At 36.5% G+C, this 13,852-nt stretch overlaps 1 protein-coding gene across 10 annotated transcripts in view; it reads right to left on the minus strand.

Moving 5' to 3' along the window:
* megf6a (multiple EGF-like-domains 6a) overlaps window positions 1-13,852 on the minus strand; it is a 161,366-nt gene that overhangs the window by 16,369 nt on the left and 131,145 nt on the right. For 8 of the 10 annotated variants that reach the window (XM_087306891.1, XM_087306890.1, XM_087306889.1 and 5 more), the window contains 9 exons: window positions 13,588-13,722; window positions 13,123-13,257; window positions 7,763-7,888; window positions 5,011-5,142; window positions 4,665-4,793; window positions 3,230-3,361; window positions 3,023-3,151; window positions 698-826; window positions 257-385 (listed from right to left, as the gene is read on the minus strand). In XM_087306891.1, the coding sequence (XP_087163017.1) occupies window positions 257-385; window positions 698-826; window positions 3,023-3,151; window positions 3,230-3,361; window positions 4,665-4,793; window positions 5,011-5,142; window positions 7,763-7,888; window positions 13,123-13,257; window positions 13,588-13,722 (1,176 nt within the window). Of the gene's footprint in view, window positions 1-256; window positions 386-697; window positions 827-3,022; window positions 3,152-3,229; window positions 3,362-4,664; window positions 4,794-5,010; window positions 5,143-7,762; window positions 7,889-13,122; window positions 13,258-13,587; window positions 13,749-13,852 lie in introns of all 10 variants that reach the window. The other 2 variants (XM_087306897.1, XM_087306898.1) reach the window with 1 other exon arrangement.

Below are 13,852 nucleotides of genomic sequence, written 5' to 3' on the forward strand. Positions count from 1 at the left end.
AAAAGACAACTCCTGCATGTTTATAAATACATTAAGTCAGCATATATATATATATATATATATATATATATATATATATATATATATATATATATATATATATATATATATATTTTTTTTTTTTTTTTTTTTAATGTGCATGTCATAAGTAATTTTATCATTCCTCAGTTTTTTCATTAAATGTTATTGTAAATCTTGCTGAGTTGCAGAAAATGTGTATAATGAATAAAGTGGTGAGTTTTTTGTTTTACCTTACCTTGTTCACACCTGCTGCCTGTCCATCCTGCTCCACACTCACATCGTCCATCAGCAGGGTCACAGGTGCCATTATTGTGGCATCTACAGGTTTGACTGCAGGCCGGCCCAAAGGTGCCAGCTTCACACGCTACGATGAGACACATATAAAAACAGAAAAATATAATCAACACAACATGCATTCATTCTGAGACCATATATGGAAAGAACTAAAACATCTTGAAACACAACGCCACCAGGTTTCCACATGAAAGACTGAAGTGTAGACTGCAGACACACATTATGACGTTTCATAACTTCACATGCAAACCACCACACAAACTCAGAGCATCTGCTCTAGTGCTTTCCTTTCACCTTACACAACAGACACAGGGAATGCTTTGAACATGCTTCTTGTTACCGTTGACTGTCATGGGATGTTGACCGCAGTAAAATTACTCACTGGCATTGCAAACTGGCCCGACCCAACCAGATGGACACTGGCAGCCTCCAGTCACGGGATGACAACGGCCACCATTCAAGCACTGGCACTTCTGCTGGCACTCCAAGCCATGAAAGCCCTCAGGACATGCTGTTTGAGATGAATATATACAGAGGAGATCAGATTTGCTCATAATTTCCTATATTTGAGGTCATTGTTTAGTTTGCTTACAGGAGTAAAAGAGCTGTTTTATGAACATATTATATAAGTAGCATATTCTGAAGAAAATATATCTGTAAATGAACAGTTTTGGGCGTCACAATAGCATAGTGGGTAGAACGATCGGCTCACAGCAAGAAGATTGCAGTTTTGAGCCTCAGCTGGGTCAGTTGGCATTTCTGTGAGAAGATTGGACAGTTCTCACACAGTCCTCCCCTTTTTCTTGTGGGTTTCCTCCAGGTGCTCTGGTTTCCCCCACAAGTTCAAAGACGTGGTACAGGTGAATTGGGTAAACTAAATTGTCCGTAGTGTATGTGTGTGAATGAGAGTGTATGTGTGTTTTCCAGTAATGGGTTGCAGCTGGAAGTTGGTGGTTGATTCTGCTGTGGCGACCCCAGATTAATAAGGGGAACAAGCTGAAAAGAAAATGAATGAACGAACGAACGAACGAACAGTTTTCGGTTAATTCTGTGATTCCTGTTTTATTTATTTATTTATTTTTTCATTTTTCATTTATTAGGTGAGGATCAAGGTCAACAATATTTGTAAAGGACCTTAAAACAATATGAATAATGACCAAAGTGCTTCACAGACATGGCAGGATAACAGAAAATAAAAGAATACAGTATATAGTCCAATAAATAAAAAATAAAACACATACAATTTTTTTAAAGATCTGTACAGACAAAAAAAATGTTTATAAGTACGCTAAAGAAAAGTGGTTGATTGTTAATGCTTTTTAATTGCATTATGGGACTTTGATTTTTCCTCCAACAATATTTGCACAATAAAATGACTATTACTGACATTTTTAATAGTTGGAAGTAATAAATTATATGGGTTGGTATTGTAAACTACATGGCAAATAGCTGGTAATAAACTGCCGGTATACTTTTTTTTTACAGCCTTAATTCTTTACATATTATTTCTTATAGAATACATTGTTTCAGACTACTAAATCTCAATAAAAGTCACTCTGATAAACTGTAGAGTTTTATTTTCAACATCAAAAAAAGACAAAGCAGAGATCAACATCCCATATGTTATGGGACAACGCTATCTCATGGCAATTCGTAACTTTTTGATTTAGTAGCTAATTCGTATGAATTCGTACAATCCCATCAACCAATGACAATTGCATTTAGGGTTGGGGACCTTTTTCAGTGATTAGCTCTGTTGCCTCACAGCAAGAGGTCACTGGTTCGAGTCTCGGCTGTTCTCCCTGTGTTAGCGTGGGTTTCCTTCGGGTGCTCTGGTTTTCCACACAGTCCAAATGTGATGAACCGTAGTGTATGAGTGTGAGTGTGAATGAGGGTTGTGGCTGGAAGGGCATCCACGGCATAAAACATATGCCCGAATAGTTGGGGGTTCATTCCGCTATGGCGAGCTCTGAAATAAAGACTAAGCCAAAGGACAATGAACGAATGAATGAATGAGTGAGATTTTGTTCATTTTTTTGCCCCGTCATAATCCCCTCAAATCTAAAATTAATCAAAATGAAATGTCGAAATATGTCAAATGACCCTAATGCGTCAAAAAACTTTGACTTTACGGGTCTGGCCTGCATGTTTGTTGCAATTGTTGTTGTTGATTCATTTGTAAAACAATTAAATTTTTTCAATTTCAATTTTTGTAAAATTAAGTTATTCAGAAAGTATAAAGTGTTTAAGGGCAATGCGGTGGTGCAGTTAGCAGCCCGTTCACCTCACAGCAAGAAGGTCACTGGTTCGAGCCTTGCATGTTCTGCATGTTCTCCCCGTGTTCACATGGGTTTCTTCCGGGTGCTCTGGGTTCCACCACAAGTCCAAAGACATGCGGTACAGGTGAATTGGGTGTGTTAAAATTGACCGTAGTGTATGAGTGTGTGTGTGAATAAGTGTGTATGTGTTTCTTAGTGATGAGTTGCAGCTGGAAGGGCATCCGTTGTGTAAAAACATACGCTGAATAAATTGTCGGTTCATTTCGCTGTGGCAACCCCAGATTATTAAAGGGACTAAGCCGAAAAGAAAATGAATGAATCAAAAGTGTTCATTGATCTAATTTTGTTCTCCACTATAGAGTAAACTCAAACAGATTAAATGTACTAGTTTTAGAGAGAGGTAGCACATAACCAACTACTTCTCCTACGTTTTTCACAATACGTCCCAGTCCAGCCAGCCAAACAAGTGCAGGCACCGCTCACATGCTCACACGCTGCGCCATTCTCACACTGGCATCTGTGCTGGCAGCTCTGGCCGAAGAAACCCTTAGGACACTCTGGAAAACAGAAGGAAAGCATGAGGGAAAAAGCTAGATTTGTGCTCCCTGACAGAAACAGTAATGCTTTGCTCATACTTTGATCACAGCGTGGTCCCATGTAGCCCGCTTCACAATGACACTGGCCAATCACAGGGTCACAGCTGCCCACGCTGCTCCTGCAGTCACACTGGTTGGCACAGTTCGGCCCCCATCGTCCAGCCACACAAGCTGCCACAGAAAACACATGCCCCATTACACCAAATAATTAATTCCCAGTGCGCTACTGTGAGATGCTCACACTACGGAGAGTCCTGGAGTTTGAGTGAAGTAAACGGAGCTGATTTATTAAAGCAGACAAGTTTATTTGAGCTTTTCCTGGCACTCATTGTCTGCAACAAACTGCACATAGTGGATCCACTGAGGACAAGGAACGTTTATGTGGAGAAACCTTATGCAGGTGATTGTAAAGTCTTGGCTAGTGTGTACAATGAGATAAATGCTTGAACATTTCACTTTTTCCAATTAATAATTTCCATTTTGTTTTGTTTTTCCCTTAAAAATCTAATCAGCATGGCAGCTACTGGCATGAAGACACGGTCCAGATGATCTCCTGAAGATCAGACCAAGCTTCATTTAAGTAACTTAGAATTTAGCATGGTTGCTGGTACCAGATGTGCTGGTTTGAACATTTCCAGAAATAGCTGATATACTGTACTAAGATATTTGGATTTTCATGCACTGCCAAAGCTAATAATACAAAGCTAATAGTGAATGGTCTGAAACAGGGGTGTCAAACCTAGATCCTGGAGGGCCGCTGCCATGCAGTTTAGTTCCGACCCTGCTTCAACACACTTAACTGCAGATTTCAAACAGGCCTGAAGCACTCAATTAGTTTGATCAGGTGTGTTAAATTAGGGTTGGAACTAAATTGTGCACAGCTGCTGTCCTCCAGGAACTGAGTTTGACACCTGTGCTCTAACATATCTTAAAAGATCTTGCGTCCTCGTGTAACATCATCATCAACTTCAGTTCCAAAACTCAAGATGGCAAGAGCAGAGGACATGTGAAAGTTCCATTTATATAAATTTATAATTCATGTCCAGACATTTAACTTATTTTCCTCAGAAGTTTCCCTGAATGAAATGGTGAAAGTAAACTATCACAATTAAAATCTTAATAAAGGCATAAACACATTAAAGGTGTTTATTTGTTGAAATTCCTATTAAAATCAGTTTTATTTGGATTGTGCTTATATTTGTATAGTGTTTATGCATAGTATATATCGTGAAAAGGGGAAAACCAATAAATCGTTGTGTAAATGCTGTAATGTTTAATGAATTTTCTGTTAAAACTGCATGAAAACTGTGTCATGAGACCATCAGGAAGAACGCAGCATCTCATTTCTCACAGGACGCGTTCTCTGTTCTCATGGTCTCCCGAGTTCGCTCTTCCGAGGTGACCTGGCAAGACCGGTCTCCACAAGAACGCAAGTCTGTTCTCTGCATTCTTGGAATTGAGAAACAGCCCTTACCTTTTGCGCAGTTAGGTCCCATCCAGCCGTCTTTACAAACACAGAGGCCAGTCACATGGTGGCATTTCCCTTCGTTTTGACAGGAGCAGCGCAACAGGCAGCTCAGGCCAAAGTGCCCATCTGGACAGACTAAGAGATATAGAACAGAATTTGCCTCTGTGTCAGTTATATCAACAGATAAGTTAAAAAGCAAGCAAAACTGACATCTGAACAACAGAAATATGCAACAGATGTTTCCTCTTACAGAGTGTGACACAAAACCACAAACTCAGGACAGATGTCTGGTACTGAACAGAGGATCAATGATGAATTAAGATAACAGAAAATGAAAGATTAAGTTTTATACCATTCTGACAGAGATTTCCCATGAATCCCGGCGAACAAACACAGGTGCCGTTTTGTCTATCACATACTCCACCATTGTCACAGGAAGGACATGATTCTGCACAGCCAAGACCCCAACGGCCCTCTTCACACTCTGAGAGGTGAAAAATGATAGAGTAAGTTCATTCTTAAAACAATAGTCTACACAAAACTGGCATCATTTACTGTTGGGAACCAAACAACACTGCAGGTAAAAACAAACCCTGAAAACATAAGCCTACAAGTGATGTTAAAATGTTTTTTTTTTTTTTTTTTTTTTTTGGTGAGCAATCTTTAAGTTTAATAACTTTTTTCACAATTAAAAAATAAATAATGCTTTGGCAAATCAGAATTATTATTTTAAAAGGATGAATACACAGAAATCTGACAGGAAAAGTTCTGCTAACAAAAACTAAACCCAGCAGGCAAAGGACATCAACATGACATCTAATTGACATTCTACCCCAGTGTCATGGGACATTGCATTTTGTTTGAAAAATGAAAAGAAAATTGGGTTCATGTCAGAACCTAATGTCAGGTCGATGTCAATGTCCAGCATCGGACAGAGGTTGCATTTTGGTTACCTTCCAACGCAACCTAAAAACAACAAAATATCAACGTCTATTGATGTTGTGCAGCTTGACGTTGTGTGGACGTTACCACTATGACGTCTTTCAGATTTTGGATTTTGGTTGCCATACCTGACCAATAAATATCAGTATTTGACATCATTATGACATTGGCTCAAGATGTTGGCTCGAGGTTGGATTTTGGCCACTTTCCAACACAACCCAAAACCAACCAAATATCAACGTCATTTTAAATAGCATTGTCCTTAGACACTAACGAATTAAATCTAACCTAATATTAACGTCTAAAGACATTTCGTGTCCGCTGTGAAGTTTCTACTGACAAGAATAGTTCAATGTTCTGTCATAAATGATTTCTAGTTATTAATAATGCCCATTAACAAAAAAAAATAAATAAAATAAATATGACGATGACTGTAAAAATGACATTGTACCTTATTTTTTATTATGGCCTGATCATCTCTGAAAACTGCTATGTACATAAAAAAAATTAAAAACAATAGCGACAGTGTGTCAAACTCAACTATTCTCATACAGCAATGATCAATTAATATCCCATAGTTGACTTCATTCCAACAATTTACTTCAGAGTAAGTCAGAATGTTTACTGTATATTTTTTCCTCATTGTTACGAATTAACTCTGAATTTTACTCGAATTTGATTTACTAAAATATGACAATAATGAGCTTATATTCTTCAGGGTTTCTGCAGGTTTCAGAATTAAATTGAAGACTTTTTAAGACATTTTTAAAACCATTATGAATGAAATTTTAGACCCATAAAGGGCTAAAGGCAAAGGCTTTTTTCAAATGACCCAGATGTAAAATATTTTTATTTGCCCAATCAAAAAAAATAATAATAATAATAAATTATTTACATTTATTCATTCATTCATTTTCTTGTCGGCTTGGTCCCTTTATTAATCCGGGGTCGCCACAGCGGAATGAACCGCCAACTTATCCAGCAAGTTTTTACGCAGCAGATGCCCTTCCAGCCGCAACCCATCTCTGGGAAATATTTACATTTAATAATACAATAATATATTAATAGTAAAAAATTTTATATTTGAAATTTTATTTATTAGCCAAATATTTTAAACATTGTGTAAAAAAAGCAAGCTCTACTTGTATCCATACACTTTTTCAAGATAAACTTTCTGTAAAATAAAAAAGAACAAATGTTTTAAAAGTTTTAGAAAAACTATAATAAACTAAATCTATGCCCAACAATCTGTCCAGGTCAGGATCCTCAGCAGTAAATACGTAAAGAACTTTTAAAGAAATGTTATTGTAAGGAAAATAATAAAACTATAATGATAAATAGAGTTAAAAATTTCCTTTTTTAAATAAAAAGTTTAGATGAGATGATTGTTAGTGATTGTATGGGTTTTGTCCAGATTTGGTAGCAATACATGAACAAAGGAAAATTAAGACCTGTTTAAAAAAGATTTAAGATCTACAACACAATATTTCAGTAAATTTAAGACTTTTTAAGGCCTAAATTTTGGATTTTGAGATTTAAGACATTTTAACACTTTTTAAGACCCTGCAGAAACCCTGTTCAAGTAAGTTTTATTAAAAGTGTAAAATTAAACAGCATCATGCCAGCTGTGCCAAGAAGTGCAGGGAATATGTAACCTGATATAACCAAATAATCATGATAAGAAGTAAAAGCTGAATTTGAAGGCTCTATATAATGTGCTCATTCATATTTCCAGGAATATCAACATGGGAGTCCTGACAGGCTCACAGCACACTTCACATTTAAACACACACACACTCTCAGCTGGAAGCCTCTGACTCTTCGTTAACAGCTAATAGTCGTCTCTGGCTTGTTAACTAGCTCTATGGCTTCACTCCTTGTGTCACATTATGTGCTTGTGAATTTAAGAGAGATCTTCTCTAATGGATTGGCCTGTGAGGAGGGATATATTACCGTGGTTATGTCTGTGATCTTTGGCTCAGCAAAATGTGGCTAATAATAGGCCTCCAAAACACAGCAATTTATCCTCTCTAAACTACCTCATCCACTCCAAAAGCAAACAGATTGAAAAGTCATTAAATGCAAAACAATTTTGCTTCTTATAAATGTGTGTAAATAGTGATTGTGGGTTTATATGATTTAAAAGTATATTTGTTTCTTACCTTTTTCACAGTGTTGTCCTGTCTGCCCTGCAGGACAGTGGCATTTCCCGGTCACTGAGTTACATGGAGCTCCCTTACAGTCACAAAACTGTGTGCATCCAACTCCAAACTGTCCCATGGGGCACTCTGTGAAAGCATGGGGCACTCTGTAATAGCTTATACTGTACACTTTTTTACTGAAAAAACAGTACACTGTTATTAAGAGTATACCGTTTATCTGAACTTGACCACGGAGGGTATTTGGGTATAACAGAAAATATTTTTTTAATAATGTATTTTATAACAGATTTAGAGTCAAACTCCACATGTTTAGCAAACATTGCATGACTGATGCTTCACATCCTAGCAGGGAAAACTTGAATAGGAAATAAACATAATTATTTTTCATATTATTCTTTAAAATTTGACCTTATTATATCCTTTTCTCTCTCCATTCCAATTTATTTATTTATTTATTTTTTTGTGAAAAAAAAAATTCAAGGCCCTGTATTTGTTATAATACAGTTTTTTTTTTTTTTGCTTTGACCTGGTTAAAAAAACTAGGTTTCACTTCATTTTTATTATCACAATCCCAGCAGAGCAGAAGACTGGGTTGACACATTTTCCCCACTATTTCTCAGAACAGTTGACACGGATGTCATTTAAGCAGTCCAAACTCCATTGTTTTAGCTATGGTAACCAAACAGTAACCATTTATTCCTAATCATTAGAAACAACCAAGATCAGTATGAATTCACAGAAGCACTGGTTTGACACTCCTTTACACAAATCTTCAATTAGTAATCAGTCTGCAAACATTATAAACGGTGGAAGGTCTGTGTTGTTCTGTGCCAGCATGGATGGAGGAGGTCAATAGTGGCTATGTCCTATACTCCCAATAGATTTGACAGTAAATTGGTTTACATGTGTTTTTCTAATATTTACATTATTTTATTACTTTTGTCTGTTTTTTTTAACAGTATTTAAATTTTCAGCCAAAGTTTGAAAAATGTCATGAATTTAAAATAAATTTAATCAAAGCATTTCTTATTCTGGATTCAATTCTTTGCAAAAAAGGCAAACTTGACAGCCCAATTAGAAAGACAACAAATGGCATTGGCAATAGGCTACAATGGCAAGCAATGGTGCACTGATTCACACTGAGTTCTGTATTTTGTTGTCCATTGTGTAATGATTAATTGAAAGAGCTCATATACTTGTTTGCAAGTTGTGTTGTTTAAAAGGTAAAACTAGCTTTTGTTGCATATTTTAAATGTTTTGACAAGGTATGTGCCTTTTGCAAGCAAAATGTGTCATTTTGACCATGAGTCCCGCTGTTTAGGTCTGTGTGTTAACTGTTTTGAAAATGTGGAGTTTCAGTTGACGGCTGCATCAAAGCAATCAAGAAAAACTGTATTATAATAAATATGGGGCCATGATCTCAGATCTTGATCTTCAAGATTTAATGTTAAAAATGTAGACTACCGACAGTTCACGCATATTTTTTACACCATGAACTAAAACTAATTGTATTCATACAGTATGCAGTGTGGGGGTAATGCATTACAAGTGTTATGCGAGTTACATAATAATATTACTTTTCTAAGTAACAAGTAAAGTAATGCATTACTTTTATAAATGAAGTAATACTATTTTAGTTACTTTTTAGTTTACTTAATTCGCTTTTAAAAAATAAATTACTGAATTAAAATGAAGGTAGTCACATTGAATCCTGCATTTAATAAGAGAATGCAGGAACAGACAGAAATTAAGACAACAGAGCCTTACAATTCTGCAATGGAAATATTCTCATTATTTGAACACATGGACGAAAAGGAAAAGAGGATTACCAGAATGGACAGTGATTTTACTTTTTAATATAACAAAAAAATACAACAGTAGCAAACGCACTGCTTTAAACTTTCATTAATCTGTATACGGCTCTGGGCTCAGGAAGTTTTTTGAAGGTAACATTACCCTACATTCATTTTTTGATGTGTGTTTTTTTTTTTTTCAGGTAAATGAAGGTTATACAGTGTGTTGTTAATTGTAGAGCTCCCCTATTTTAAAAAGAAGAAAAAAAAAAACATGTGCATTCTAAAAGAGATCAAGCCTCAGCCAGGTCAGAACGCAAAAGTAACTCAAAAGTAACGTAATGCACTACTTACTATAAAACTAGTTATGTTTTAGGGGAGTAACTCAATATTGTAATGCATTACCTTCTAAAGTAAATTCTTCAACACTGTTCAAACTGTATGTATACAGATTCTAGATCACAGTTTCATTAATTAAATAATCAAAATACAAAATTTAAATTATTTACATGCAAATCTATTCAGGAAAATACTTTCTTTTTTAATATTACACCTAACAACTAACATTATTCTCACAAAGAGCATCTAAATCATTTAATTTTCAGGCATCAAAATGTTTTTATTTTGGCCAGATTCTCTAGTGATCATCTAGAGTAATGAATGAACAGGTCAAGTAACCACAGAGGCTGCAAGTGAAACAAAAAATCAAGCCAAAGCGACCGTTTTCACAGTCTGTTGTTCCTAACTGATGGCAGACGTAGCACTCTGATCGTTTAATGACTTCCAGGTTGTGAAATCTGACTGCCAGCTCAGTGTTTCTGTCAGAATATTCAAGATATTTCCATACCCCCGCCAAGAGGACTGGACACAGGCATGAAGACTCCTGCTGGAGCTCTGAACATCATGGCAGCAGGACAGTTTTATTTCATACTCATAAAAGAGCATATATACAAATCAAGTAACTGACTGTCATTTGGCCACGGAGATCATAAATAAAAGTGTGCAGGTTCCAGCAGGGCAACCTTTGGTTTTGAACTCTTTGTCACCTTCTTCTAGGCTTTTGAACGAAATACAGCATGAATTGTCAGTATTGTAAGATGACAATTTTATTTTGAAGAAAAGAGTGAATGTTTAATGACCTTTACCACATGTTCTAGCTAGTACTGAAAAGTAAAAGAAAATCATTTTGATCACAAATGTGCAGACATGAATAACATTGAATAACATTAAAAAATAATTAAAGAGTAGATTCTACCAAGCGATTTTGTGTGTAAAAGAGGTCTAATAGACATCCAAAAATAGACCAGTCATTAAATAGATTAGACAGATTTTATGTGCAGTCATTCATGTCTATTTCATTGACTAGTCTAATTTTGAAATATTGTTAGACATCTATTAGACATCCAAAATGTAGCCTTGTTTTAGATGAGAGTAGTCTATGTTTGGATGTCTATTATATGCCTTTTAAACACAAAAATGCTTCATGGCATGTGTCATCCACGCATTTGCAGTTTATGTGATGAACATTTAGGAATAATTAACTTTTGGTCTAAGAGATTAATTACTGCAACAGTCCTAAAAAATCCTATTGGTTTTCTATCAAGCTATTCAGACGCATGTACACTGTTCTTCCTCCATTGTACAATTTGTAAGACTTATTATATGTGGTCTCAGTTGGTCTCCATCTGATTTGATGTCATTCTCCACTATCGTTTTTACAATGACGAATGACGATATTGACAGATGAATATGCTTTATACATGACTGCATGGCAGATGCAAATACATGTATCCTATCAGAATGCTTTTAACATATTACTGAGGCCTTAAAATGATCTGAAACTAGTGAAATTTATGGGCTCTTATGCTGGTTATGTGCATTAACACTTTAACTGATATACAGTGCATCCCACAAGCTTGGCACGCCTGTCTTTGGGAATTTTTGCCCATTCCTCTTTGCGACGGTGTACAGCCATTTTCAGATCCTCCAGTGATGTTCAATAAGATTTAGGTCTGGGCTCTGGGTGGGCCACTCAAGGACATTCACCCAGTTGTTGTGAAGCCACTTCATTAATATTTTGACCATGTGTTTTGGGTCATTGTCCTGCTGGAAGAAGAACTGTCACCCCAGTCTGAGGTCAAGAGCACTCTGAAGCAGGTTTTCATTCAGGATGTCTCTGTACATTGCTGTATTCAACTTTCCCTTTATCCTGACTAGTCTTCCAGTTCCTGCTGCTGAAAAACATCCCCACAGCATGATACTGCCACCACCATGCTTCACTGTATGATGATGAGCCTGGTTTTCTCTAAACGTAACGCCAGGCATTAACTCCAAAAATTTCGATTTTATTCTCATCAGACCAAAGAATATTGTTTCTTATGGTCTGAGAGTCCTTCAGATGCCTTTTGGCAAACTCCAGGCGGGGAGTGGCTTCCGCTCTACCATACAGGCCTGATTGGTGGATTGCTGCACAGATGGTTGTCCTTCTGTAAGGTTCTTTTCTCTCCACAGAAGAACGCTGGAGCTCAGACAGAGTGACCATCGGGTTATTGATCACCTCCCTGACTAAGACCCTTCTACCCCGATCACTCAGCTTAGATGGCCAGCTTCTAGGAAGAGTCCTGATGGTTCCAAACATCTTCTACTTATAGATGATGGAGGCCACTGTGTTCACTGGAACTTTAAAGCAGCAGAAATTTTTCTGTAACTTTCCCCAGCCTTGTGCCTCGAGACAATCCTGTCGTGGAGGTCTACAGACAATTCCTTTGTCTTCATGCCTGGTTTGTGCTTGGACATGCACTGTCAACCCTGGGACCTTATATAGACATGTGTATGGATTTTCAAATCATGTCCAATCAACTAAACAACCACAGGCGAAATCCAATTAAGCTGCTGAAACATCTCAAGAATGATCAGCGGAAACAGAATGTACCTTAGTTCAATTTAGAGCGTCAATGCAAAGGCTGTAAATACTTATGTACATGTGATTTATCAGGTTTTTTTTTTAATACATTTGCTACAATTTCAAAAACTTTTTTTCACATTGTCATTATAGGGTACTGTGTGTAGAATTTTGAGAAAATAAATGAATTTAATCCATTTTGGAATAAGGCTGTAACATAAAAAATGTAAAAAAAAAATTAAAAAAAAAGAGTTAAAGAGTTAAGCACTATGAATACTTTCCAGATGCACTGTACAGTACATGGATCTAACACTGTGTACTGTTCACATTTTCCAAAAAAACAACAAGAATTTTTTTTTGTTATTTAAGCAATCCCCCCATTTAAATCAGTTTTGTAACATGCTGATCTTCAGAATTTATTTTAGATCTTTCATTTGAGCAAAATACTGGATCAAATCACTGTTAAGGGAACACACTTAACCAACAAGCCAGGAGATAAAGGTATTTCCATCATGTACTCCAGTGTTTGGCAGAAGCGTATTGGCCTGGCTTCCTTGTGTTATTTATACTGTCAAACGCTAGTCAGCATTACTTACACAATGACTCTCAGAGATGGCCATATATCTCATTTATGGAAGCTCATCTTGTGCATCAGCAAAACTCACCTCGGTCACAGTGCTCCCCATGTAGGCCTGCTGGGCACTGACGCTGACATTGCCCACTCATGGGATGGCAAGAGACTCCCGCTGGACACTGGCATTTTAATCTACATCCTGGACCATAAAATCCACTATCACACTCTGAAAAGCAATGATAACACAAATGATACAACATAAGACAAATTATTGTGAACATATTTACTTCTGACACTGTAAAAAATGCTGGGTTTCATACAATTCCTTTATGTCCTTCGAGTTAACCTAATCATTTTTACAAAAAAAAAAAAAACTTAATTATTGTGTTGTTTCAACTAATTTAAAACAAGAATATGCAGCAAAGGTCATTTTTGAGTTTACATACATACAGTACAGTGATACATACCTCCTACATACAGTATTTCCTTCTTGCATATTTACTGTAATTCATACACACATGCTGTTAAACAAGTGATTAGTGCTTCTTGCACTGACCGCGGTTGCAGGTTTTCCCCTGATAGCCAGGTTTGCACACACACGTTCCATGACGTCGATGGCACTCAAGCGTGTTTTGTTGCACACACTGACACTCGGATGAGCAGCCAGATCCATACGACCACTTGGGGCAAGCTGGAAAAGACATTGTGTTGGACATTCTGTAACAATCAGGAGGAACATCAGATGTTAAAAAGATAACATTATTATTATTATTATTATTATTATTATCATCATCTATCTATCTATCTATCTATCTATCTAT

This window comes from Danio rerio, chromosome 23, assembly GCF_052040795.2.
Source record: "Danio rerio strain M-AB ecotype USA chromosome 23, GRCz13ab, whole genome shotgun sequence".
In the NCBI taxonomy this organism is placed as follows: domain Eukaryota; kingdom Metazoa; phylum Chordata; class Actinopteri; order Cypriniformes; family Danionidae; genus Danio; species Danio rerio.